The sequence below is a fragment of the Macrobrachium rosenbergii genome, chromosome 39 (assembly GCF_040412425.1).
Source record: "Macrobrachium rosenbergii isolate ZJJX-2024 chromosome 39, ASM4041242v1, whole genome shotgun sequence".
Lineage (NCBI taxonomy): Eukaryota > Metazoa > Arthropoda > Malacostraca > Decapoda > Palaemonidae > Macrobrachium > Macrobrachium rosenbergii.
Window position 1 is genome coordinate 3,270,001 of NC_089779.1, and position 27,965 is coordinate 3,297,965.

The window sequence follows — 27,965 nt, forward strand, 5'->3', positions numbered from 1 at the left end:
CCTTTAGATCACATTGGACCAGCAAAGTAAGTATTGCTATCAACATTAGTGTTTCCCTATGATTTTTGGCATAATAGCACTTGCCCTTAAATTCAGAACATCGACTGAGATGCTAATATTTTTCCTTTACTAGAACTTTCATTCGATGACGCGTGGGCTCTTAATCAGAATCCAGATGTGGCTAACTCTTTACCATGTCATTCAACTTGCACAATATATTTCTCTGTTTGTTGGAAAATCATAAACTATATGTAACAATATGTAAGGATACCTCTTAAGATAAATATTTTTCACTAGTTTCCTAACAATATTTTATTATTTCTTGCATCTAGAAACAATTCTCATAAAATGTATGTTAATGGTCTCATTAGGAGTCATGGGGAGGCTTCATTCCTTTTCATCTATAATGTATTTAGAAGAATATAAACAGTTTTCTGTCATCACTGAGGAAATGTCAACATTATAAAAAGTACCCCGTCATTATAAATATCACTTAGACATAGTGAAAATGAAATGATCAGTGTTCCCTTCACCACTCTGAGGTATGTCCGATTCCGGTGGATTCAGAGACCCACAGCTGACATTTCTGGAAGTCACCAGTGGTCCTTGAGGGACGTTTTCATTGGAGTTTCCTGTCCTCAACACTGCCTAGGTCGAGGTTCATGTCTGCAAGGAATCTGTCACTGTGAAGCAGGATATGCTGGTGTTTACTGCCAGCACATACTTAAAGAAAATGTGGTAAGTTCAGGATTACCATCATCTCGGATGGTCTAAGGAAGAATGCTTCAGAAGGTTATGCAGTTCCTCGGGTACATATGGTCTGACGAAACAGTGTTGGTCTGTTGGCTGACACTGATGCTTCCAAACTTGAACAGATATAATAAAACTCCAAGACTTCTGTCCACTTGTTTACAAAAAATAATTAAAAGAGTTAGCTATCTCAAAATAAACTTGTATGCTTTTGTATTTATAATAAGGAATAGACAAAGGCAAAATTGTTAATATTCTGTCTGTTATGACTCTGTTGCAGCCTTTCATCCGTGACGAATTCACACAGAATGTGTTCTTGCCACACTTCTCGCAAGTACAAGGAGGATTACTATCAGGTGGCTGTGGCCTGCTTGAAGAACCTCCGACCGCAACTTTCCAAGGGCCGCGCATCAGAATGCTACAAACCATACCTGTCGACTCACGGAGCATCAGGTTTGTGCATTTCATCGCTCAGATTGGAAGTCCTCATGGAATCAAGATCTGCAGAAAAGCCTCGCACAGACATCACAACGTCTTCTTACAGTACTCTGTGGATGGTGGTAAGCAGCCCCATTTCAAATGGGATTTGACATGAATAGCACTGATTAGGTGTTACAAAAATTAGATAGCTGTCAAGGCTGCTTTTTATTGGTAATTTATCCACTTCTATTCTTGATTTGAATATAGCATACTGTAATATAATTTGTATTTTTCCTAGCATACAAACCTGAAGTTCTTTGCATAAGGATTTGGGTTGCAAATATGAGCTGGAATGCCCATTTAACTTTCAGACAAGGTTTAACAAGGTTAACAACCTTGTCTGAAAGTTAAATGGGCATTCCAGCTCATATTTGCAAGCCAAATCCTTATGCAAAGAACTTCAGGTTTGTATGCTAGGAAAAATATAAATTATATTACAGTATGCTATATTCAAATCAAGAATAGAAGTGGATAAATTACCAATAAAAAGCAGCCTTGACAGCACGATCATACTTAAGGCAGGCATAGCACAGTTGTTTCCATGATGTTTGAGCCTGCCTAGTTCAAGTATTAAGTTAAACAATATGATTGCAATTTAAAGTAGTGTGTCCTCTTTAAAGTTGTAACACCTTCAAGACCTTACAAAGCTGGTAGCATTCTCTATGCTGATGTGTGGTTGCATCTGTCAATCTCATTGGTGGGCATTTTCCAAGCTGTTGACAATAAACAATGACTTGGTCTTTCCCCTTACATATAATGCCAACATCTAACAGAAAATGGGAAGGGGACCAGATTGATTCCTGCACATCACACTTTGATTTTTTTATATCTCTGGCATTCAAAAACCACCTATTAGCTCCTCTGTTTAGTCACTTCATTCAGTGAGCTAGTGAAAGCTTAACAGATGACTTATTAGTAAGTCAGTGTGTTAGCAGTAAAGGGGATCTCAGGGAGAGATCTCAGTCAACAGCAGGATACCCACTTGATGTTACAATGTTAAAACCTAATCCTTGATCAAAACTGCCTCACCTGCTTGTCGATACTTTGCTCGATATGTTGATATTCAGTGAACTTTCTGGTTATTAAAACTTATAGATTTTCAATTCTATTAATGATATTGTTATTTCTTATTGTTACAGGAATTCGGTGGCATCTTCTAAGAGAATTAGACTATCGGCTTTACACCACTCCAAATGAGGAATATATCTTAATACCACCTGAGGCAAGATCACCTGCTACATTGTTTAGGTATCTTTCAACGTTTCTGAGCAATTCCTATGACTCAAATGTGCTCTCATGCAATGTTAGGCATCAGTAGCTACTTTAAATGTCATACATTTTATAGATCCGTGATCAATTTTCGCAAATCTAGTGACAGAGGCGGACGAAACAGTTGGGAAAAGGGATTCGCCCCATTAAAATTGGTTGAGACAGCAATTATATAAAACTAGTAGGCAGTCCCCGGTTTACGACAGGGGTTCCATTTTTACGCCGCGTCATAAACCGAAAAATCGTCAAAAATCCTAAGAAAACCTTACTTTTAATGCTTTGGGTGTATTGAAAACGATGTAAACTGCATTTTTATTGAGTTTTTCATAAAAAAACCTCCAAATTTTGATTCTGCCTTTTTGGAGCCATATTTCTTCAGTCAGGTCGGTGTACGACGCGTCATAACCCCGGAACATGTGTCATAAACCGGGAAATAATTTCTGATGAATATATTTGAAAAGCGTCGTAACCTCAGAACGTCATAAGCCAGACCTGTCGTAAACCGGGGACTGCCTGTATTTCTAAACATAACACTGTTCTTTTACGTTTATCTATAAAACTCAAAGTACATGGTTTCAGATTAGTAGAAACTGAAAGCTCGGTGTACCTTTCCTGGCAAGTTGAAATTTGTTGCAGGTTCCTTTAATGAAGAAAAAATCCTGTCGTTCCCTTAAGCCATTAACAGAATGCCCATTCAATACATTCTCAAATACCTCTGACGCTAATTCTATACAAAAACACTCGCGTCAGAAACAACAGAATTTCAAGATCAGTGGACATCAGTATCTGAAATACTATTGCAGCCTTTTAGGAAGAAAGCTGCAAACAATATTGACACCAAACTCAAGGCAGATATTCCTCATATCTATTTATATGGTAGAGCCTTTTGGTACTAGGAAGAATGCCCTGGTGAGCTTGAAGAACAATTGGAGAAATTAAATGAGAAAATCTTCTCTCTGTTTTGGACAGTTTCAAAGCTGCTAAATTCCAAGCCGGCAAATACAGTTCCAAGAACCCCTCGAAAACGAATGCTTGGTAATAATGTTAACCTTAGTAATAGTAGCATATGTCCTAAATCTGGAACCCTGAGGGCGTAAGAGAACTAAAATTCATAACGTAACCAGTGAATAACTCTTTGAAAGCAAGGACCTTAAAGAATGAGTAAGCTGAGTAACCTAATAACGTAATGGAATTTTATCTAAATAATAAAGCCACATGTTCGTTAGTTGGTATGAATTAAGCTGGCCTTATGCCAGCACAAGCCATCGATCAGCTGTGGTACATGAAGGGAGTTAAGGTGCCAGAGTAAGTGAAAAGATATGGCTTGGGCCTCTGGACTATTCTAGCCTGCTGAGGTGCGAAGGTGTAAAATAGTTGAATCATTTATAACTTTCCGAGTCTAATTTTTCCCCCAAATATTTCACATTTTCGGTTTGCTGTATATTTTCTGTTAATATTTCAAAGGAGAGCAATTGATAATAATCTTGTACAGTACTGGTATGCTGCCCCTCTTCCAGTATTTCACTATGCATCTGGCCTGCCGTGTCTACATCTGTGCCATATTATTTTAGCTAGAAAATGTTATGAAGTAGAGGCGAGTAGCAAAACTGAAAGCCTATACTTTTCCCTTACGAAAACTCAAGACAGGTGTGCTTGTGATAAAAGAAAATATATATATAAAATAATGACAACTGCCATTTTATTTCAGGTTTTGGCAGCCACAACTGGAAACTCCTTCTCCTGCTTGGTCGCTGGATAATGTTTACATTGGTGGATCAGAAATCAGTCCTGCAAGGCTAATGGACAAATTCGAAGAAGAACCCACAGTAAGTTCAGTTCATTGAGATTATGTTCTAATCTGAAAATGATAGTTCGGTCCCTTCAAAAACATAAATGGGGTTAAAATGAAATCCAAAGAGACATCAATTAATCCCTATGAATCAACTACATTTGCATGCTGAAAACAAAAATTTTCATGCATCCGGAATCGCTAATCCTCATCAACACCATTCATCTAAGAAACAGTAGAGCAGGATCTTTGACCATACGTCATTCTTATTTGGTAAGGAAACAGACACGAGAAGAAAATGTTGGCTCCTTTTCAGAGGAAAAGGGAAACTAGAATCACAACAGAATTTCCTTAACCACTGATGCATGCTTGTAAACAGGTACACATGTAAAAGCCAGTTTTGCTCTGTATGTAGACATTTTATCCTGAGGAGAGAATTGCCATTTGTTTAATAAAACATGAATAGGTTAAGTTTATACACAAGGAAGCACAAATAATTTTAAATATCACAAATGCAATGTAGGCTACAGTAGGACTAGGAAGTACGTCTGTGTCAGTATACTCCTTTCTTTTCATATTTGTGTTTGTTAAGCGTTTCGAGTTTTAATCAGGTAAGTAAAGGTGAGAAAAACAAGATGACCTATTTTAGTGAAAATGCAAGTAAAAAATAATAAAAATAGTAGCAATGATGAGCATCACATTTTGGTGTTTTATCCATGAAGATGACTTCCATATACTTCCGTCTAGAAAGTTTTGAATTATGGAAGAAATGTATTGACTGATACCGATACTCTGAGTGACTCGCAAGTCGAAGACAACAAACTTTGTCTGGGTTAAGTGATGCTCCCTGCTGCAGGCATACTGAAGTCACAAGGATTGATGCAAAGAGCCAATGCATTAGTTTTATTAGAAGAAACAGGTATTGTGTATGAGAAGCATAAAAAATAATTTTTCTATTGCTAAAATAGTTATATATACTGTAATACGAATGAAAATATTTATTGGAATATCCAGAGGTCGTGAACTTCGGGATTGTAATATTTTTTATCATTGAAATCAGATATAACTTGATATCCATGGGAACATATTCTTATAATTTTCGATTTTAAATGTTAGCTATTTTATATAATGTATGCGTTTAATCCGTATGTATGTTATATGGATTTATGATGTATGTTTCCTTGATCTTCAAGCATTATCTTATCTAATACAAATTTTTTAAATTTTTGTACATCTATTTTCTTGTCTGTTAATTTTTCTGCTATCATATTACTTCCCTTATTCGTTTTCCTTACTGGAGTGCTAGTGGGTAACTTTGTCAATTAGAGAAATGGAAGATCTTAAGTCCATTCTTGCATAACTTTGGAAGCGTATATTGGTCTCCCATGCAGTTCTCTTAAAATAATCGTATGACTTCCAAGAGCTTTTCTTTCCATGAACCATTCCCCTTCACCCAATGTCCCTCTCATTGCCTATCAATAACGCAGAGGGTGCCTGCCAGTCGCTTTCTGTTCCTCTGGCTGTGAGTCATGCTGCCGTTGTTTACTGTGCTCACCTCCACCCAGACTTTGACTGGCCAGACACGGCCGTGTGAACAACAGACTTTTTAGTGCTTACAGATTTTGTCAGCCAACGTACTAAGTCTCCCAGACAAAGTCTGGTCGTGTAGATGGGGCTTCAGAGATACCTTAATCTATCAGTATCTTAACATTCATTTTTTTTTATCTATTACAAATCTTTGCACGAGAATACCAAAATGGAAGAAATATGTAAATTGGGAACAGCAGAAAGTATCTAGTTAAAACAAAAAATTAGTTCCAGTTGGTTCGTTAAAAAAATACTGGCATTTTTTTTTTATGGCATAAGAGAAACCTTTTGAGTTTAGTGAGCTGCATTTGAATAAATAGTTCTGCCCTATGAAAAACACGTTTCCTATATTCTCTGCCCAGATCTCGGAATGGCTCTTTGCCCCTCATGGAGTGAATCAACAAGAATTTTGTTCTTCCGGGACAAACGGGTCACTTGTCTGGAATGCCGACTCTCCGGGTCACAGAGCAATCACCAGCCAGGAAGTTATTGTTAACGAGGGACACATTCTGCAGTTCAAGGTAAACACACAATCGCTTTTTTATACTTCATAATACAATAGACCATTTACAAATATTGCAACTTTGGTACTTAGTCATTGGAAAGGTTTCTATCATCTATATTTCATCATATTCAAAAACCTCAAAGAGATCAGAAAATGCTTGACGAATTTTAACTACTGGTTACTGAATTACCTTGAGAACGAGTACTATTCTGACCATCCATAGGGTTAACATGTTAAACGTCACTCATTTCTTGCTTAGCATGGCGATTGTAAAAAAAACCCCGTCTTTGCCCATGAGCAGAGCCTATTATGGATGAGTTTTCTGTAACCACCTAAAATTTGATTCTGTGTTGATTTTCATTTTGAATGCATGTTAGAATTTTAAAACCAATACTCCTGGTCTTATTATTGTTGTAAACTTTCAGTTTAACTGCATCATCACTATGACCAACAATGTACCTACATTTTGGCTAGCTAGTAAAAGTTTCAATTCTTTCAAAGATATAATTTACATGTTGCACCAGAGCCTATTTGAAAGTGTACTTTCTTATCCTTTACTTTTATGGTCACAAATTGCTTTCTTTAGTGAGGTGCTGAAACATTTCCTGCCCATTTTGGCACAGTACTTATTTGTTGCAATCCACTAGCACCAGCACTACTACATTAATTACTGTCCTCAAAAGTTTGAACTTTGTTGGATCTGGACCTATTAAAATTCTTGCACTGTCTAGCAAAATGGTTCTTTTTCAGTTTTTTCCATATTCTGAGCATCTTCCTAAGCTGCAGACTTGGCCACAATCCTTCTATAAGTATTAGACCTATTGGTGTGTGATAGTGTTATCATTTTTTGTTTTCTTGGCCAAACCGTCTTGTTCACTCTCTGCATTCATCTGCTTCTTTTGCTGAAGTCTCATCTCATAATTCCTGACAAAATGTAGAGTTCTCTCTAAAGTCATTGGCTTTGTGTCCATCTTAACACGGTCCAGTAGTTTCTCTCTAGCCTTATCTTCATGCAAATTGAAAATAAAGTGCTCTCTGATCATCTCTTCTTCATTATCTAAATGACATGATTTAGTTAAAATTCTGAACTACTGTATGTGGTAAACTTGATATGTGCTTCATATGATTCTTGCTTGCTTTTAAGACACTTGTACTTTTCCTTAATGACATTTGACTTAGGCCTGCATTCCGCTTCAAATTTCTCTAAAACTTTATCTTATATGCTTATCTGCATCTTCCTCCCTGGTTAAGGTACCATGTTTCTCAAATCTTACCTCTCCAGTTATGTGCAAAAAGGTTGCTACTTTTTGCCTGTCATTGTCTTAATCTACTTCTCTTTAAATCTTTTCCGCTTGATGGGTAAATTTGTGATATCACTCAGGTCTAGATGACTAAATGGGGATAAGAGCTACGATATCTTTATGGTAAGCTACAATATTATCTCATATAAAGACTGAAAACTTACTTCCTTGTCAAAATGCATACACAAACTGTACGGTGAAAAAAGAGGATTCAGTTCTGGCTGCAGACTGTAATCTGCCACTGCTGAAGAGTGGAAAAATGGCTTAGGCTACTGGCTTAACCTAGGCTAAGCCTACCTTTCTCCTGTTGGTCGTTACCACTCCTAACACCATATAAAATAGCTGTATTAAACCTTTTTTTCCTTCAAACTTGCAGTTTTATTCATACACTGACCAATTAGGATGACAGGATTTTCAGCAACATTAATCGGATAGGCAGCATGATGTGCTTAAGCTGATAACAACAAAACCTCTTGCCCCGTCATACATGTAGTGAAAAGTTCTATTATGAAACAATAAATCGTGGATGTAGGACATTAGATATCTGACATGGGATTTAACCCTAAATAATATTCTTTGTTGTTGCAATCCAGATGAAAGATTTCATGCACTCAGGAAGTTGAATTCCCTTACTGAAATAAATATCTTATGCCTGAAAATATTCATGAGCAATTAGAAAACACTCTACAACACAACATTGCAAAATTCATAATCTTTTATCCGTGTGTTTCTGTAACGTTAGTGCTAGTTTCCTTTCATGTGTACATTCAGTTATAAGAACTTTTTTCTTCAAGCTTGCTATAGGCTGTGGAGAACAAGACAGTAAGTGTGGAGATGAAAACTCTGGCATCCGCCTGGAATACAGCCTTGACGGTGGAGTTACGGGATGGGATCTGGTCATGGATTCTTGTCTGCCTGGAACCTCTCCTGACCCCGACTGCATGCCTTATACCTTCCATTACCAGTCTGTTTTCAACACTGATGTATATTCACAGTGGACGAGAATAACCATTCCTCTACCCGAAAAAACTTGGTCTAGGTACCATTATTTCATATGTGGTTTATACAATTATCACTTAAAACATTTTTGAAATCATAATCATGTTTTAAGGTAGAGTCACAGTTAGAAATGTATCTTTCATTTCATTGCTATCTGTACAGGACACCAACAACAGAGAAGCCGTAGGCTTTTTTAGGAAATCAGTTACATCAATATACAACAAATGATAATGAATGACCTCACAGATACTTGTTAAAAAAAATAAAATGCATATCTCTCAACAGTCTAGATTCTGAGTGGTATAAAAGAGGTGAAGATGGCCTCCATGAATCTGAATAGGACTCCTCTCATTCCAGTTCCACGCAACTTCGATGGGTGCAGGATGTGACTGGAAGGGGGTCGAAGGTGACTCCATGGTCTCTTGATGACGTCTATATTGGTGAAGCCTGTCCTGAACACTGCCATGGCCATGGAGATTGTGTAGATGGGAGATGCATCTGCGATGCAGGCTTTACTGGTAGGTCCTAATGATTATAATTTTAATCAGAAGAGTTGAATTACCTCTGAACTCTGTTTGACCTTACATAACTCTAGGACAAAACCAAATGAGTATCATTAATTAGTTGAATTAATTCTGAATAGAGGTTGTCCTCAGCAAAAGTAATATTGACCATGATCATAACCATTTTTGGTTGACAAACCACATATAATTTTGATACTTCAAACTTAATTATGTTAACATCAATATATGTTTATATAATACCAGTCCCTCTTATCAGTACACAGTCTCCTTTAGAAAACTTTTTGTACATTTCATCTATTTTTGGTACATATGCTAAATAAAGTAATAAAACAATTATGTAAAAAATAGATCTTATTAGATTTGCTCATTTCAAATGATGCTTAAATATTAACCCATCACTTCAAAATTCACATTCTTCAAATGAGAATGACACCACTTTCACCATTTCACTTGCTGTAAAGTTGTACCAGTTAATTCAGTGTTTAGGTCTTTCATTTAGTTCATACCACTCCACTAAAACTACTGGCCAAGTCAGTAAGGATGTCAAAGTATACACAACCTTTTCAGGAGACTTCTGTGAGCCTGTGCCATCCCGCACAGCTCCACTCCCAACAAGCCTCATTGATGGCTTTGAAGCTGGAAGCCAAGTGAACTGGTTAAGAGTAACTGGTGGTGGGGTTGGTCTGGGCTGCAATTCTCTCTCTCCATATGGCCATGGCAAGCATCTGTACTTCTCTGCTTGTGGCACACGTCAGGCAATCACGAAGGAATTAGACACACGTAGAGCAAGGTACTTGCAGTACTTCATCGGCTGTTCTTAAGTGTCATAACTCTCTCCTTTCTCTCTCTCTCTCTCTTTGTTTCTATCTCTCAATGTTAGAATTTATAAGCTGCATAGATTGTTTATCAGAAATAAATGACCTGACAATTTTGTTCTTTACAGTAAAATCATGTTTGTGCTGAGGATTGGTAGTCAAGACAAGACGCCATCTTGCCACGTTGACCTCAGTAACCCCCAGCGAGCTTTAGATAAAGGAATCATTCTACAGTATACAATTAATAATGGTGTCACCTGGACTACCATAAACGTTCACGATCCTGTAGATTTTGGAAAGGTTAGTGAAACGTTTGCTTTCAATGATATTTATATCTCTTATAAAGAAGAATTTCATTAAGACTCAAACTAATTGTTCGATTTTCCTTCTGTAACCCCTTTAGGCTCGTCGAGTGGCTTACAGTCTACCTTATGAAGCTAGACGATATGGACTTCAGCTGAGATGGTGGCAGCCATATCACGATGGTGCTAGCAGAGATCAGTGGGCACTGGATAACGTGGAAGTTGTTTTGTAAGTTCTATGTTGTCCAGCTTTCAAACTGTTACACACTGGGTGAAAAGAAGGCGCTGTGGTGGTAGTGACCAGTAGCATTATATTGGTGTGATTGAAACACTGACAGTATAAATTCTATTCACATACCAAAACAGCGATTTTCACTTTGCTGATTGCAACTCGCAGATATGGAGAGACAGTAGTTGACAGGGAGGAGTGGATTATTTTCCTTTGAACAGCTCCTGAATAATAATGTTCTAATTAAGTTAATGGGGGGGGAGGGGGGATGTCAGGGTTTCCTTCTGTCTGTTTGCTTTACTTCTCTCATCATCTCCTAGCTCTTTTATATAGTTACTCCAATTCTCAAAGGTACCAGTACATGCTTGAGGTACAAGTAGACGTTACCTAATCCTGCTGAACTCAGGCAGTCTGCAAATATCTTGAATAGAGAGTCTGTACGATGTTATTTTATACTGTGTCAGTGGTTCTGGAACAAAAGAGAAAATAAAGAATCTTATCTTTTTGATAATGTAACAGAAAACGATGTTAGTGAAACTATACAAAAGAAAGATGATAATCTCATAAATTATGGTTTGAGAACACACCCCACATAAGAAAAAATTTTTTTTTTTTCCAATTTATATAGTTGAGGTAATCAGCACCAACTCTGAGCTTTCGTGGAATACTCTCCACTTGATACTTGCAGCAAGGAATGCTATGGCCACCTCATGATTCCTTTCTTTCAATCCTGTAATGTTGAATGTATGCAAGTTTTTGGTCTGACTAATATAAAATCTGTCCCATAAACGTACAGATGGAATCTCTTGACTGCAAATATGAAAATTTTTATGATGATTAATATTAATATTAAATCATTTGGATACGTGCCTACTGTTAAAGTTAGCTTATATCTTCGTGGGGTTAGGTACAATCAACATTGAAAATAAAATAAAATAACGCTTGGCTAACCCACTAGGATTGTCTCTGTAATCACCTGCTTCCTACCAGGTGGTGTTGGAATGTACACAGGATTGTCTCTGTAATCACGTGTTTCCCACCAGGTGGTGTTGGAATGTTTACATTCCTGTCAGAATTCTTTACAACCACCCAATAAGATGTTAGGAGGCACTGTCACAAATCTGGGAAGGGCTTTCACTTCTATATCTTTTCTCTAAGCAGTGAAAGAAAAGAGAGAGGTTGCCACTATAACAAAGCCCACATACGAGAAAGGGCTTGAAGCTCGCAAATATAAACCCTTAAGAGTTCTAACTGGACATAAGACAGCTGCTTCTTCATTGCCTACCAAAGCAGTTAAATTAGGCACCGTCACAAATCTAGGAAGGGCTTTCACTTTTATATCTTTTCTCTAAGCAATGAAAGAAAGGAGAGAGGTGGCCACTATAACAAAGCTCGCATACAAGAAAGGGCTTGAAGCTCACTAATACACTTTGCTGCAGCAAGAGCTAAAAGGTGTCTTCAAAGCTCTTAAATGATGCCTGATCAAAAGGCTCAAAAAAAGGACCATTCTAAACTGCCAAAGGTTGTAGTTTGTTTACTTTCCAACTCCCTGACATCAACAGTTTCTCTAAATGGCGCCCCAATCTGTCTCTGAGGACAGCATAACACTTCTCAAACGTGGTAGAAAATTGTCTATCCATCTCTCTGTTGGAAAAATCCCCAAAAAAGAGAGAGCTAATCTTCATCCCCAGATAAACAATTTACTGGATCAGAAAAGCATAGATTAGTCAACATTGAACAAAGTTCCCAGATCTGAGGTTAGACATAAATCATAATTCTTCACCCTCAAGGTCGTCAGAAACAAATTGGTAGAACAGACAGTTGCCCAAATATGAGAGAACTACTCTGATACTAAGCAGATGATTCTATCCTGCTAAAAACTCCAACACTCAGGAGAATACTTTTCTTCGACTGTAGGTGTACCAGGATATAGAAGTACGTGTCCCATGTGTTGACAGGAATCATCTTTTGCCCTTCCAAAAGCCTGCCTGTCAACACATGGGACACGTACTTCTATATCCTGGTACACCTACAGTCGAAGAAAAGTATTCTCCCGAGTGTTGGAGTTTTTAGCAGGATAGAATCATCTGCTTAGTATCAGAGTAGTTCTCTCATATTTGGGCAACTGGTTCGTTCTTACCAACTTGTTTCTGACGACCTTGAGGGTGAAGAATTATGATTTATGTCTAACCCCAGATCTGGGCACTTTGTTCAATGTTGACTAATCTATGCTTTTCTGATCCAGTAAATTGTTTATCTGGGGATGAAGATTAGCTCTCTTTTTGGGGGATTTTTCCAACAGAGAAATGGATAGACAATAATTTTCTACCACGTTTGAGAACTGTTACGCTGTCCTCAGGTGTCTCGGAGACAGATTGGGGCGCCATTTAGAGAAACTTTTGATGTCAGGGCGTTGGAAAGTAAACAACCTTCAGCCTTTGGCAGTTTGGAATGGTCTTTCACAAGCAGAACATCTAGTCAAAGACTATTCAATCACAGCCTTTTCCAACAATTCAACCTCTCAGTTCTTATGTGACGACAAGGAAACACTAGCTAGCAAAGACACTTCCTTTAGACAAGAGTCCAGCAACATCATTCCTTTACCTTGTTTTGTCCAAGAGAAAAACATCGTTATTGAAGACCAACTCAACAGAAAAGGACAAGGTCTTCGATCAGATAGTCTCCCCTTCCTTAGGTTTGCCGGAAGTTGTAGAATCTTTGGGGAGACCCAAATACCAGTCTGTTCAGGACTGCCCAAAACACTACTCTCCCAGTTTACTGCCCTCCATGCCAAGATCCCCAGCAGGCATGGACAGTTGATGCCTTCCTTCAAGAATGGCCAAATCTAAACCTTCATGCTTCTCCTCTGTTTGTTGTTTTGAGGAAATACTCAAATTGTGAGCTTTGCAGAACACAAGGGGTGATTATGTATGTATATATATATGTAAATATATATGTATATATATACTGGACGGGTGGGTATCGTTCTCAGCTAGCACTCTGCTGGCCGCGAGTTCAAATCTCCGACCGGCCAATGAAGAATAAGAGGAATTTATTTCTGGTGATAGAAATTCATTTCTCGGTATAATGTGGTTCGGATTCCACAATAAGCTGTAGATCCCATTGCTAGGTAACCAATTGGTTCTTAGCTACATAAAAATAAATATAATCCTTCGGGCCAGCCCTAAGAGAGCTGTTAATCAGCTCAGTGGTCTGGTTAAACTAAGGTATACTTAACTTTTCAGAAGATTGGAAAACTTCAGTATCTAGGAAGGGTAGTTTATTATTTTCCAGAATTGTAATTGAAAATGTTTTTATGATAACAAACTTCTGTTTACTGGAATCAACATAAGATATTTTCCTAATTTAGAATGTTCAATTTGTAGTATCAGCACGTCATCTAAGCTTTCTCGTTTCAAAAGCAAACTTATCTTTTATTTTATCTCATTTCAAATTGTTATAGCAAAATCAAGTATTTCTAAATTATATCTAAGAAAATTTTGCTATGTCCAGGCATTATGCGAACAAATATAATTTCTTGACTTATTTATTTGCAGAGCACAGAGGAAGGACACGAACAAATACGAGGCACAAGTATTCCATGACTCAGAACTCTAAAGTTTCCTTCACAATTCTAACCACAAGAAAATAGGATGCAATGTAATGTTCTTGACATAAATAGACTTCATGGCAATGCAATATACATTTCAGTTACAAATAAAAAAAAAGACATCATAGTTCTCTTTACGTATAACTGACTTTCTAATTTGCCTTTCTTTGACTATATTTTACATTTTATGAAAACATACTTCATCAGTATTAACATTACTCCAAGTAAATTTGCTCTATCTTTTAATTATGCATATATATATATACATACACACCTGCAAGAACATAAATACACACAACAGTGTCAGCTGGGCACCTGAGGGCCCCAGAAGAGTTGGAAGACCTCGACTACGTAAATAACCACGAGAGGGGAGGCTGGAGATGGGTGGTGATTCATGGAAGACAAAGCACAGGAAAGACGTGAGTGGAGGAATTTCACAAATCCCCTTTGCATCACATGGCATGTGCGCGTGTTATGTGCATGCATCTTATTCTGGAGATATTTATTTACATAGATAGCAAGAAACAAAAAATAGTCACACAACCTACTCAGAAGAGACATTTCACTCCATTCCTTAACAGCAGCTACTGTCATCCATGGCAAATATTTGTGATTTGTATTGTGTTTCAGTATTTAATAAACCTCACTTCAAAAGATCATTTTTCCAAAACTTATTCCTCTCCTCACTAGACCTAATGAAAGTTCCCTTGCTTAATTTTGATTACCATCTTGAGTTGGAACTGGCTTTGTTCTTCATAAGGTGGAAATGTATAGGAACAGAAGATATCTGTAGTCAATCTTCAAATCAAAATGTAATTCTCTCCCTTTCTCTCTCATACGGATCCCCTATAGCTGCCAGGCAGCTCCTGAAGATAGCCATTTCTCATATGGTTCAAATCCAAATACCTCCTTATTTCAGTGTAACTGATGTGGATCTTTCCACGCTTGACATCCTTTTATGTCGAGATAGAAAGAATAAGCACTATGCCTGGGACTGGAGCCCCTGAATGAAGATAAATTTGCAGTTATTGGAGAGTTACTCATTCAACAATGTTTGTTCCCCAGAGGTGTTCATGCAATTAGCCATGTACCCTGAGGCTAAGAATCTTAGGATTTAATTCATGAATTCAGGAATGGGGAGCATCTAGAACCATACTTCCAGAAGGTTATCCAGTCATCAGTATTAGAGTGAGGAGAAGGGTTTAGGTGAGTGTCCAGAAATGATGAGCCACTGTTGACAGAACCCACAAAATAAACTTTATGATCAACCATTTACAAACAGATGCAAGCACTTGCTCTGCTACTAAAACCTGACTGTGAAGATAATTGTGATGATTACCTACTCTGTTGAACCAGTGTCATGTACCTATTAAAAAAATACTGGCAGCAATAATAGTCATACATACAGAAGGCAAGTGTTAAAACTTCTAGATTATGATCGATAAGCTTTGCACAACAGATTGTAAATTTAACTCTTGTAAAAAGAAAGTCATAAATATTGCTGGATACCACAATGCAATCAGCCACACTAGAAATCATAAAAACCACAGCTAAAATGATGCCCAGTCCCTTCAGGAATAATGGATCCATTGAGGTATGTCACTTATGTCCGATTGATTTAATGTCAATTAAATCAACAGCCACTTCTGAATCCTTTGTTAAAAATAATGGTAACCTCTCTCAAGCGCCTAACAAAACCTTCGAAACTCCCACCAAGACCTCCACAACACAACAAAATTGTAGCCAGCCCTTTGCCAAACGAATCTAACATTCACAAAGCCCAAAAAACAGAGTCATTTGCTCTTTTCTTGCTATATCTGTAGTTTCATCAGCCAAAACAGAGAAAAAATAAGCTTTCTTTACCTTGCCAATAATTATATCAAAACACTACATCACTTGTACATTTCAATAGATTATTTAGAGAAGTTTTGCTAATGTGTGTTGCATTCTTACCAGTACTTTGTGGAGGAGTTTTCAAATCAGTTTGTTAATAATCCACTTATGGCCGCCATTCATAGCTCGAGGGGGGGGGGGGGGCACCTCCACTGCCAACTGCCCCCCAAATCCACCACTGCAAAGAGTATTAATAAAAAATTATAACCAAAAGGGTAAATATATTAAATGTCTTTAAAAACGTACCCACTTCAAATAACATGTTAGTAACTGAATAATGTAAAAGTATTGGGACCATAGAAGAATTTCTTGTAAGGAAGCAACTTTGCAGGTTGACAGGAACAATACAGTTAGGTTCGTTTTCACTACACTTACCAAACCTTTAATATTTCTGTATTTGACACCGATACAATTATCATGACTGAAATGAATGGATGTACAATATATAAAAAGATTTTCCACTAACACCTTTTGAAAACCACACAGTTAATGACAACTGGCAAACATGAGTATGCTTCTAGTAACAAGTTCAGCAAGCTCACACAGTGAACAGCAGACATATATTTATGAAGGCCAGTGACGAGCACCTTAGCTCAAGCAAACTGTAATATGGGCTTGGCGTTCTGTACAAAGCCCTTGCTGATGGTATCATACTGCTGTGAATAATCCACGAGTCCAGTCACTTGATGACCTTCAGTATGCAAATTCAAAGTCATCTTAGAGATAAATGGTACCAACAGAATTAACAGCATGATGGCACCTATTAAATGTTAAAAGTTCATGGTTTTCTTCATGGAATTACAGGAATTTGTCAACACTTAGTTTCTTCAAGAGATGAACATTCTACGGGAAGGAAGGAATCTCTAAAACAGTCCTTTGAGAAGAGTATGTGGCAATAATCTAAGAAGTTTTATGCCTGGAGATGACGTCAAGGCTGTAGAGATGCAGGGTAAGTTTAGAACATTACAGTCACTCAAAATCACTCCAAAGTTGGATGTCAGCTTCTTCCCATTCAGGCACAATATGTAGATGGTAGTTGTTGAGTACACCAGCAGGGAGTTGTTGCTTGAACAATAAGAATAGTGGTCCACCTAAAAATCTTGATGTTTCACAAAGATGCCAGCTTCCTTAAATAAAATTCCATATACAGTAAAGCCGATTGCAATCAGCAGCCCCCAAAATTGATGGGATGTAACACAAAAGCCATCCGCAACCCCCCGTCAGACATACTTCAAAATTCAAATGTTGTACACAATTGCCAAGATTATTGTTACTGGTAACAGAATAAATGCCCTTATTTCTGGATAACAAAACTACTGCCTTAAAGTCTAACATTGTAAGCAAAGAATTATTCAGCTTAGTAAGGAATGGGTTCAACACAAAAGATTCAAAAGGATCAGTGGGTTCGAATGGAACATAAATAAATACACTACCATCAAGAATACTACCTTTAATCAAACTGTGTTGAGAATTTCTAGCAACGACAGCTCAATTTATTGGCTCTTTCCCGATTTTCTAGGCCTGATACACAATCTAAAAGACACACCAACTCCGAACCAGCACAAACAGATTGTGGCTACACAAACACAAAAAACATACTAAGCCACCTAAATTTACGTTAATCTCAAAGCTATCTAAATTTACGTAACCTTAATCAAGAAACAAAGATGAATTCTGGACCACATGTGGGCCAGCAATCAAGATTCAAAATTACCTCAATACCTCAATTCTGACATAATTCATTAACATCGCAACTTAACTGAGCCTGCAAGTGTAGCGTAACTACTGGACACGTCACATGTTGATGCAAAGCAACGATCAGCCTCGATTAAGATGGATAAAATGATGATACAAATATCTACTGTTTCAAGCAAAATCTAGTCGGTGTCCGACCTTCTAATTAAGAACACACCTGCTACACGTGTGATGTTTGTCAGTGCTAAGGGAAGAGTGAGCTGCAGTGCTGCTACATGCAATCTTTCCAGAAATGACCAAACTCCCAAATTTACAATCACATCACCACAAGCAAGTTTCTCAGATTCAAAACTCTACTTAATTAAAAGTGCAACCTGAAGTACACTTTTCAAGAATAAAAGGCATGTAACAAATGAAATAAAAACAGCACTTTTCAAATCAGAAACCATTGCAGAAGTCTCCACGTCAGTCCAGCTAGACACGCTCGACTAGATGGGAAGTTTATGTAGGCAAAATCCTTGTAGAAGATTTTGTCGACATCTTCCCAGCCAGAGGGATCTGACAGCCAAGGCAGAAAGATTAAGACTGAAGTCTAAGGAGACGACATTCGGTTCTGACTTCTAGCCCAAATATGATTGGAGGCCTCACAACTGCAGCTGCCTCGTAGTACAATCAGGACACTGGACACTAATCTGTTTCTTACAATTACACAATACAGCAGTGCATAAAAAACAATGAAATGTTAACAACTTGCATATTGGAGCTCCTCTCTCTCTCTCTCTCTCTCTTGGTAGCATGCAAACTATCAGATTATCCTAACTATAAGGGTCCCTGGACCTTCTCACAGTTCCATCTCGTTCTTCCTCAAGGAACAAATGTCTTATACAACCTCTCAAAAACACTGTAGTTTGCCCCCTCCGAGCCAATGACCCATTTTCTCTCTTTGGGCTAGAGCCGCTTTCCTTTTGGGTCTACCCTGAGTTCTGAGAACATTCACTGTATCCTGTCTTTCGCTACTATCATTTCCCACTGTCTCTGATTCACTCTCAATTAGTTCATGATTGTCATATTCACTACCACACGTTCACTATTGCGCGCAGTATGATTGACACCACGTTCAACACTTACGAGTTCATCCTTGTTGTTCATTTCACTTGATATATCACAGTTTAGATCGTCATGCCTGTCATTCGCTTCTAACATGATAATGTGTTCAATTGGCATGAGAAATTCTTCACCTTCACACAGAACTTTCGCAGAACAGATTACATCATTCTCTCTGGGGCAGAGTTGTATAATTCTTCCGAGAGGGAAGAATTTACAACGGCGCTAAAATGAGTTCATCACATCTGAGTGGAGTCGGTGCACCTGGGCCGAATCGTGACGTTGGCGTAGAGCCTGTAGGTATCTGGTGCTCCAACGTAACCTGAAGGCACATAGAGCATCAACTAACTTGAAGTATTCAACTCGAATCTTCTTAGCTGTGAAAGTATCAGGCATACTTTGGTTTGGGGCTGCGGCAGGCAGCAATTGGATGGTCCTACTTTGTAGGAGATGCAATGGACTGAGGACCTCATCCTCACGGGTATCACCACAATAAGTAAGAGGGCAGTTGTTAACGACACACTCCATCTCTTCAACTAGTGTTCTTGCTGGCTCCTTGTTGAACAGTGCTCTACCGAGTGAGACTGCCAGGCCACACTTTATCACCCTGGTTAGTCTTTCAAACATTTCGCCCTTCCAAGGCGAACATGGAGTTTGGAAATACCAGCATATTCCTCCTTCTCTCAAATACGACTGAGTCACATCCTCATCGCAGAGATCGGCTAACAAGTTGCTTGAAGACTTGAAGGTTGCGTGATTATCAGAATAGATTACTGATGGAGCGCCGTGACAGGAGGCAAATCTACGAAGGCACAAAATGAAGGCGTCAGCACTGAGGTTCATCACCAGATCCAGGTAGACGGCACGAGTGCTGAGACACATACTTTACACGTCTGTGTAGGTGACCAGAGGACTAGGTCTGGGCTTAGAGGAAGAAGGGAGTTCCCTTCATCTAAGTATGTACAGCCACCACTGTAGGTCTGACTTTAATCCGGGGCTATGGTAAAAAGGTGATGGTGACTGTGTTACCTCACCCCAGTTGTAACCACAGTACTCTGGTCAAGAGGGTTGTTCTAAGTAAAGACTGATGAGAATTTCACAAAAAAAGGCACAGGTCCCCGATCTGAGAAAACCCTGTCTCAGAACACAGGCCTTCTGGTTTGTCTCCATAGTAGACAACCTAGCAATCTTGCAAAGCATCATGCAGCGTCATGGACACTGCAAACAAGCTGCTGACTCTGCGGACTCTTGATAGCTGTGTGGACACTTGGAAAACCTGTAGGCTTAACTACACCTTGTACAGACCACAAAATTCTGTGGTACAACATAGTCCTCTACAGGCCAGCTACAATCCTTAAACAGAGAAAAAACAAAGCTCGTGAGCGGACGCTGGGTGTTGAGTTGAGAGTAGGCACCTGGCAAAGGGGATTGGTGCCAACTACTTGGAAGCTGAATCATAAGTTTTGATGAAATTGTCAGCATAAAAGTGCTTTAAGAGCTCATCTCTACCCTCCCTCTACAGACATGTCTGTAAGACTTTCTGCAAGAGGTAGGGGCTCGAAGTTACACCAAATACGACTACTTTGAACTCAAAAGGTACTAATGTTGTATAAATTTTCTGGCCACAGAAAACGAGCATATTTGCCAACTTTGGCGTCTAGGAGAACACAGTGAAGCGCCTTAGAAATATCTGCCATCGCAGCATAAGGCTTGGAGCTGAATCTTAACAAATCAAACAACACCTCTACTAAGTTAGGGCCAGCATACCGGCACTCATTAAGTGGCCACCTACCACTTTGCTTTGAAGAAGCATTAAACACCATCTAGAATGGTGTGGTTGCGCTTTCCTTAACTACCCCAAAGTGAGGCATATAATTGCCTTCGATGGCTGGGCTTGTTACTTTTTGATGAACCCGTTATCTACGTATGTTTGGATCACATTGGGATATTGCTGACGGTAAATGGGATCACAACTGAAATGAGCTTCTAATGATTTCAAGTGAGCAATTGCAAGCTTATAATTGGTAGTCAGCTTCTAAGAATCATGGAATGGCAGACTGACCTGATAACCTCGCAAGGTGTGCTTGACGCTGCAAACGACGTGAATTGCTCACCAGGTTGAATGCCCAGCGCATCTAATCTCCACCACTCATCGTCATGCTCGGTCTCTTGAATTCCACACACACAATGTTCTTACAACAGATGTGTCAATGCCCTGTCTAGCCCATCGTGGGAGTCTCCCATAAGGGGATACCCTGTTAGGTGTTACAAATAAACTGATGCCATCACATTTCTCTAAGCCATACACAAAATACTGAAATAATCAGCCCCAATTAAAATCTCTACACTTTTTAGTGCGTCACTCTCAACCTCCTGATCAGCAAGTGTGTAACCCTTCTGTTGCAAATGCTCTCTTACATTCATCAACCCGACAGTGTGAATGGGTGTTTACCTTATCATGATCTACCAACCGTAACCTCAGGACTCACTGGCCTATTCTCATCCAGCATGCTAGTCTTTCTAGTTACATCTCTCAAGGAAATCGAATACACAGGCTCAAATCGGGGACCAGACAACCATTTAAGGACCACGTCCAGGTTCCATGGCACTACTGCTACCTCTTTCTGTCTCGTAGTGTCAAACGATCTAATTAGATCAGAGAAATCCTGATTAGAGGAAAGGTAGAGGAAAGGTCCATTCCCCTGTGTCTGAAGACAGAGTTTAACATGGCCCTATAACCCTTGATCATCGAGGATGACAGGTTCCTGTCGGTCTTACGATATAGTAGAAAGTCTGCTATTTCAGCTACGTATGTTTGAGAAGACGATACTGCGCTTCCTGCACCATTGTCCACTTAGCCTGATATACTCTATCATAGGACTGTCGCCTGCATTTGGCAATAGCTTGTGAAGCCGATCTTGAAAACCCCTTCTTTCTAAGAAGTTTCCTGACAATCTGTATCCCGTCAGGGCCAGAGTAGACAATCCCTGATGAAAATGCCAGAAGTGGGGTTGTTTTAGCAGATGAAGATTTTGAGGCAGCAGCCTTGGAAAATCTGCGAGGAGGTCGAGAAGATCCAGGAACCATTCATTCATTGGCCAAAAGGGGGCCACTAGGATCACTGACAGATTTTGGTGAGTCTGGAATTTGTTGGTCACAAAGGAATATTGATATGCTGAATATTATAGTTTTGAAAATGAGACTTGTATTCATCACAGACCAAAGCTTGCTCCACTATTTCATATCCAGCAGTGAATGATTTTGCATTATCGCTGTACAGAAATGAAGGAATCCCATATAAATTTACAAACCTTAAAAACGCTAACACAAAGCTATGAGTAGACATATCAGGCAACAACTCTATGTGAACAACTTTGATCTGACGTTCAGACACGTGAATATTAAAAGAAACATCTTTGTCTCTTCACCAGCTTCATTAGCAACAAATAAGCGACCTGTAAAATCAACACCAGTGTGCATAAAAGGTTTGACAAAATTAACCCTATGCTTATGAAGATTGGTCATTTTGGGATAACAAAAAGACAAACTGTCAAACTTCCTGCAAGTAACACATTCGCTTAAAACATGCTTAACACTCTCTCATCCTAGGGATCCAAAATCCACTATGGTGTTCCTTACCCAAAAGTACAGTATAAGATTTGTGACGTCATAGTCATACTGCATGGTTTTACCGATTCTTCCTCTAGACCGAATGAAACCTACATCATCCAGAAATAAATCTAAACTATTGACAAGAGGAGGAATAGCTGCTTTACTGGAAGGGGTTTGGAGATAATCAAGTTGAGAACATAGTTCAAAATAAATGGACTAGCACTAAATCCAAAAATTATTGTTCTATATCTATAGGCTACTAACCTATCTCCTACCTTCATGAAAAAATAGAACCTGTTTTTATCTTCTTTACTGGCAAGCATAATCTGCAAAAAGTCTTGCTTAATGTCACTCAACATGATAAAATCATTTGACCTGAAATAATTTATAACAACAACTGTACAATATCTCCCATCAAATTGACACCAGCAAAGGCAGCTTCATTCAACGAAGGTTTACAGTTTGACTTGAGGGAACAGCTGAATACAGGACGTATCTTAGTTGTAGTATTAGGGTCCTCTTCGATCACTGGTCTATGAGGAATCCAAATATACTTATCAAAGGTTTGAGGATTCACATCAATTTCCTCAATGATACCTTCCTTCAACTGATTTTGAAAAACTTCTTGATAGGCATCTAACATACCCTTTTGTTGTAAATTGCTAACTACTCTATCCAGAACGGACAAGGCTACAGCATGATTTGATGGAACTTGACCAATCAAGTCCTTTTTCCATGGGAGATCAACATGATATTTATGATCCTTGAATTCAATCCCCTTCTTGAATGCATCAGCCACTAATATGTCAAGCTGTGAATGTTGATCAACATTATCAGAACACCAAACAGACTCTAAACTGAACACGTTCTCTAATCTCTATTCCACTTCATTATCAGGAAATAAAGACTCGAGAGGGGAAAAATATGATTTCTTAGGGTGCATAATGAAACTGACAAGGGTTTCAGGCACGTTTCCCTTGTACACGTCTACCATATTGTCATATTCATTCTCTTTAGTCAACTGACTCTGACACTGCAACCTAGCTTTGGGTTGACTTTGAGGTAAGAAATTTCTAACGTCACCAAATGGCACTAATCCATCAGATGCTCCCCAAGCAGAACCCTGACTGCATTTGACTAAACTAAATTCAGAGAAAAGTTGCAAAAGATCTACCCCAATAAGACCTTGAACTTGAAATCTTTCCTTACAAGCTAAATCTGATTCAACTAAGGAAATGCCCTCTGATTGTAAATTTTCAAAGCAGCATCCAAATTAGACACTGAAGTTATGACACATCTGCCAAAATTGACATTTGAACATTCCTACCACCAGGAACTGTGACTCGAAGACTTACTGCTTTGAGAGGTTTTGAAGAAGAACCTAAAAAGGTAATGAACTCATGGGTAATATCAGACATGAGATGGGAACTGCATATACTACTAGCAATCTCTTGGCTGAGATAACTTCTTTGACTGCCCGTGTCCATAAGACACCTACCGTTTCGGTAGCCTTATCACCCTGAAATGTCAAAGTGATGACAGGAAGTAACAATGGCTGAAAATTTACCACTGTGTTGTACACCCACACAAGTATGAGACTGAATAGTTTGTTTAGCCTTACAAACAGGACATAAAGGTGAAATATGAGAAAATGCCTTACAGTGCACACAAGCATATGACATCTTGTTTAACTTGCCAGGACATTGATCAGCTAAATGTGCTTAACTTGAGCAAACATAGAACATACCTAATTGCAAACAACATTTCTTATGTTCATCATAATTGCTAAAGGCAGTACAATGGGACACATTATGTCCTACTTTCTGACAAAATTTACAAGTTCGACCAACTGGTTTGGAAACACTTTCCTTTGGCTTTACTGAAGTGCTGAAGTTTTCTAAAGTACTGGTATGCTAATGAATTTTATTTGCATCGGTACCTTGGATTTGGGAACTCTTGACTATAGCGGCAGACTTTTGAAAATTGACCTTGAGAGGTTTATTTGAAAACTCAGACTTGTTTACAAACTCTTTCTTTCGATCAGGGCTTGACCTTTCAGCTTTAGAACTGACAGTACGCATCAGCGTTTTGATGGTGTCATTATAATGTTCAAACAAATCTACTATGTTGGGATAGTTATTATTGACTTTAAGAATCAATTCCCTCTTAATGGAAGGAGGCAGCTTAGAAAACACAACATGACTCAAAAATTTGTTACCTGGAGTACCCACAGTAAGAAAGTCAACCTTGTACACCTTCAATTCATGTGCCATAGACCGAACCTCATTGATGTAAGCCCTCACCTTAGTAAAGGTAGGGTCATACTTTGAAAAACCACTAAACAGAGATTTGAAAGCCTCATCAACAATGAATTCTTCGTCAAGAAATTCATTCTTCAACAATTGCATAGCTACAGCATAATTATCATCTGAGACTGAGAGGGTAGCAATAAGCTTAAAGGCATTGATTGAGAGATAACTCCTAAGGTAAGTGAGTTTTTTGGCATTTGACATTTGCCTGCCGGCATTGATGAAATTCTCAAAGTGCAATAAAAAGTTTTTAAATTCAAGCTTGTCGTCTGACTGACCATCAAACACTTTGCACTGTAAATGAGGCAACTTGACTGACGCTGTGGCAGTACCAACATTAGGTTTCTTAGTCAAAAGTTTCTGAATTTTACCTAACCTTACACCAACTTCATCTGCATATACAGCTTGACTTTTAAATTCATTCTGAACCACCGTTTCTTCAGGAGACCTATCACTGTCATAATTTGTTCACTGACATTCTCAATTTTGTCCAGGAAGGACTGGATACCTTTCACTTTGATTACAAAATTTTCCTGGGTAAGATTACCCACAGCAGGGCCGGATTAAGCTGGTGGGAGGCCTGGGGCCCATTCTGGTGGGAGGCCCCCTTTCCAACTCCTATTGCATACACTACAAACTATGGTCTATATATAAACTATATTATAAACTATAGTCTATATACAAAATATATTATTAAATTAAAATGTATTGTTTTTATTGGTGGGAGGCCCCCTCTTGGTGGGTGGCCCGGGGCCCAGGCCACTGGGCAACCCCCCTTAATCCGGCCCTGACCCACAGGTACCTTTTCCAACAGATCAAGAGCAATTGTAACACGACCTTTAAAACCCGCTCTCTTCCTAACCAAAGGGGGGAAATCTTGATCAATGGCTTCTATTGACATTTTCATAAACTAGGCTATGCAGCAAAAGCAGCAAGAAAATATTATATATATGCTACACTAAACCTAACTCGGCTGTGCATTAACACAAAGTAAGAAAAGTTGGTAGAACTATATAGTAGCTCCGCGGTGGCGACGGCACTATAACTTGACCTTTCTACAGTTTTTGGTTGCTAATTATGAATTTACCTTTATTTTTTGGCGCTTGAGTGCAATTAATCTCTGAAGTCCATCCAACAAGGGGTTTCCATACGCGATCTTCAAAAGACAGCACAGGGACGTCTGTTTCGAACGGTTCATATCCCGTGCGGCAAGTGCAATAACTTGTTAACGTATGGGTACCCAACCCTCCCGGGCCAGTACTAAACATGGCGAAGGGACATTCCATTTGGCCGACAACAAACAGGTGCACCGCCAGTATCAGAACCCCTAAAAGTGTAGAAAAAACCAGTTGAAAAGGTAAAAACGGGCGCGCAGCTGATGTATAGGCTTACTGAAAAGTTGTATGGGCATTAGAACACAGCAAAATATATACACTTGACCCTACTAGGCTACGCAATAGAACACAGCAAGAAATATCATTTATACACGTGGCCCTACTCGGCTACGCAGCAAAACAGCAAGAAAATATTACACATAGGCTACACCTAACCTAACTCGGCCGTGCACCAACATAAAGCAAGGAAAATTGTACGGGCTATGCATTAGAACACAGCAAGAAAAATTACATAAACACTAGGCCCTAATAGGCTATACGGCAAAAACAGTAAGCAAATACTTAAAAATAATTCAAGGAATACAAGGAACATGGAAGACGTGAAGAACAACCACGACTCAGAGATTGTTGTAATTTCACGCTTCACAATTAATTTAATCTGGGAAATACATTTTCAAGTCGAGAACCAAAACTCAGGAAGGTCTTACCTGCATATAAGGGCTTGCCATGAAGTAGGAAGTAGAAGAAAATGTTTCTTGTCGAATAGCCGGACGTCTTGCTGGATGCGACACTCCCCGGAATCCTTGTTAACAGAACAGTTCATTCAGGATCATTGGATTTTAAGTTGAAATTTCATTCAATTCTTGAGGATGAGGGAAGGATCTTCTATAGCCACTTGAGCCGGCTTTTACTTGAAGACATTGAGGTTCACATCCGACATCCATTCATCCCTGGCTTGGTGAATTGCTTGATGAGAAGTAACCTGTCAAAGAGACAAGAACTTAAGGGGTCGACACTCCCTTTTGGGCCCAAGGAATCCTTAGTCAACGCATGCATCGTAATGTCCTTTATAATAACTTTATATATGCATTGCAAAATAATCCTTTATATTAACTTTATACATGCATTGCAAAATAAAGACCTTATTTCTTTGATTTCGACTTCATTATTAATACTTGTATGGCAATTTGAAGTTGGGAAATAAATGAAACATTTAATGCATTAATATTTAAATGAAAATTTAAGTAAATGATTTCAAATTTCTCACAAGAATGAAAACTTACGGCAAGGGATCTTTTTAGCAACCTCTGAAAGGGATACTTCTTGCCTTGAAAAGAGACTTAACAGCATTAAATAGGCCTTCTACTGTCCCACTTTCGACCACAACACTGTCAAGCAAGGCTTCAGCAACATCAAGTTTAACTTTGTCAAAGTGATCGGTTACTATAGCCAAAACTTACATCACAGAAATATCCGTATTTTCATCAATGATTAGAGAAAATTTCTAGTTTTTACATATTTCGTTAAGTTCTAACTTTTCATAATAGGCAAATACCGTCTTGGATGATGTATGAAAGCTTTGACCTTTTCATTTTTATTTCTTGGGCAACATTGCTATCTGGGAATGATCTCTTGCAAACATAAAAAAGATGGTTTACATGTGCAAATGGAACATGGTGTTCAGAAAAACCTGCAAATAATGCTTCAGCCTTAGCAATTTTTGGGCTTTCTGGTTCTGCTTTCTTCTTTAAGAACGAAGTGATGGCTACACTAGACTTCACAGACTCAAAATTTCTCTTATGTTTATCCGTATTCTTGTGAGCCAATGACATTGACTTATTTGCATTTTTTATTGAAATTCCACAACAAATACAGTAGCTGTTGTTTCCATTAGTGCTGTCTCTTTTCAACCAGTCTTTAAATTCAGGTTCCTGTAACCATTCAGCTTTGAAAGCTGGTTTATACCACATTTTTCTCCTCTTCTTTGGCGAAACTTCACTCATGTTTATAATTAATGGATGCACAACACGTTAAAAAGCACTTTCTTGAACGTGTAACTGGGCTGACTGAATCTAAC

At 38.6% G+C, this 27,965-nt stretch overlaps 2 protein-coding genes and 1 long non-coding RNA gene across 3 annotated transcripts in view; 1 reads left to right on the forward strand and 2 right to left on the reverse strand.

Moving 5' to 3' along the window:
- LOC136825656 (reelin-like) overlaps positions 1-14,819 on the forward strand; it is a 127,357-nt gene extending 112,538 nt beyond the window's left edge. The window contains 12 exon segments of the mRNA XM_067082338.1: positions 1-26; positions 543-738; positions 1,031-1,310; positions 2,370-2,478; positions 4,208-4,325; positions 6,238-6,396; positions 8,476-8,720; positions 9,038-9,198; positions 9,772-9,994; positions 10,148-10,319; positions 10,423-10,550; positions 14,108-14,819. The exon segment at positions 1-26 is cut by the window's left edge and continues 136 nt beyond it. Of these exon segments, the coding sequence (XP_066938439.1) occupies positions 1-26; positions 543-738; positions 1,031-1,310; positions 2,370-2,478; positions 4,208-4,325; positions 6,238-6,396; positions 8,476-8,720; positions 9,038-9,198; positions 9,772-9,994; positions 10,148-10,319; positions 10,423-10,550; positions 14,108-14,168 (1,878 nt within the window). The 3' untranslated portion in view covers positions 14,169-14,819.
- Positions 10,890-25,998, reverse strand: LOC136825657 (uncharacterized). The gene is made up of 3 exons (XR_010849389.1): positions 25,861-25,998; positions 16,114-16,231; positions 10,890-11,019 (listed from the first exon to the last, which is right to left on the reverse strand). It is a non-coding gene; the product is annotated as an uncharacterized lncRNA (long non-coding RNA).
- Positions 25,999-26,795: 797 nt separating this feature from the next.
- On the reverse strand, positions 26,796-27,891 carry LOC136825596 (uncharacterized). Its single transcript, XM_067082180.1, has 2 exons — positions 27,547-27,891; positions 26,796-26,870 (listed from the first exon to the last, which is right to left on the reverse strand). The coding sequence occupies exons 1-2, from the start codon at positions 27,889-27,891 to the stop codon at positions 26,796-26,798; spliced, it is 420 nt and encodes a 139-aa protein (XP_066938281.1).
- Between the last annotated feature and the right edge of the window lie 74 nt (positions 27,892-27,965).

Coding starts and splice junctions, on each gene's coding strand:
- LOC136825596 (XM_067082180.1), bottom strand. CDS start 27,891: ATGAGTGAAGTTTCGCCAAAGAAGAGGAGAAAAATGTGGTATAAACCA. Junction 26,871..27,546: donor ACCATGTTCCATTTGCACAT/GTAAACCATCTT, acceptor TCTCTTTGACAG/GTTACTTCTCATCAAGCAAT.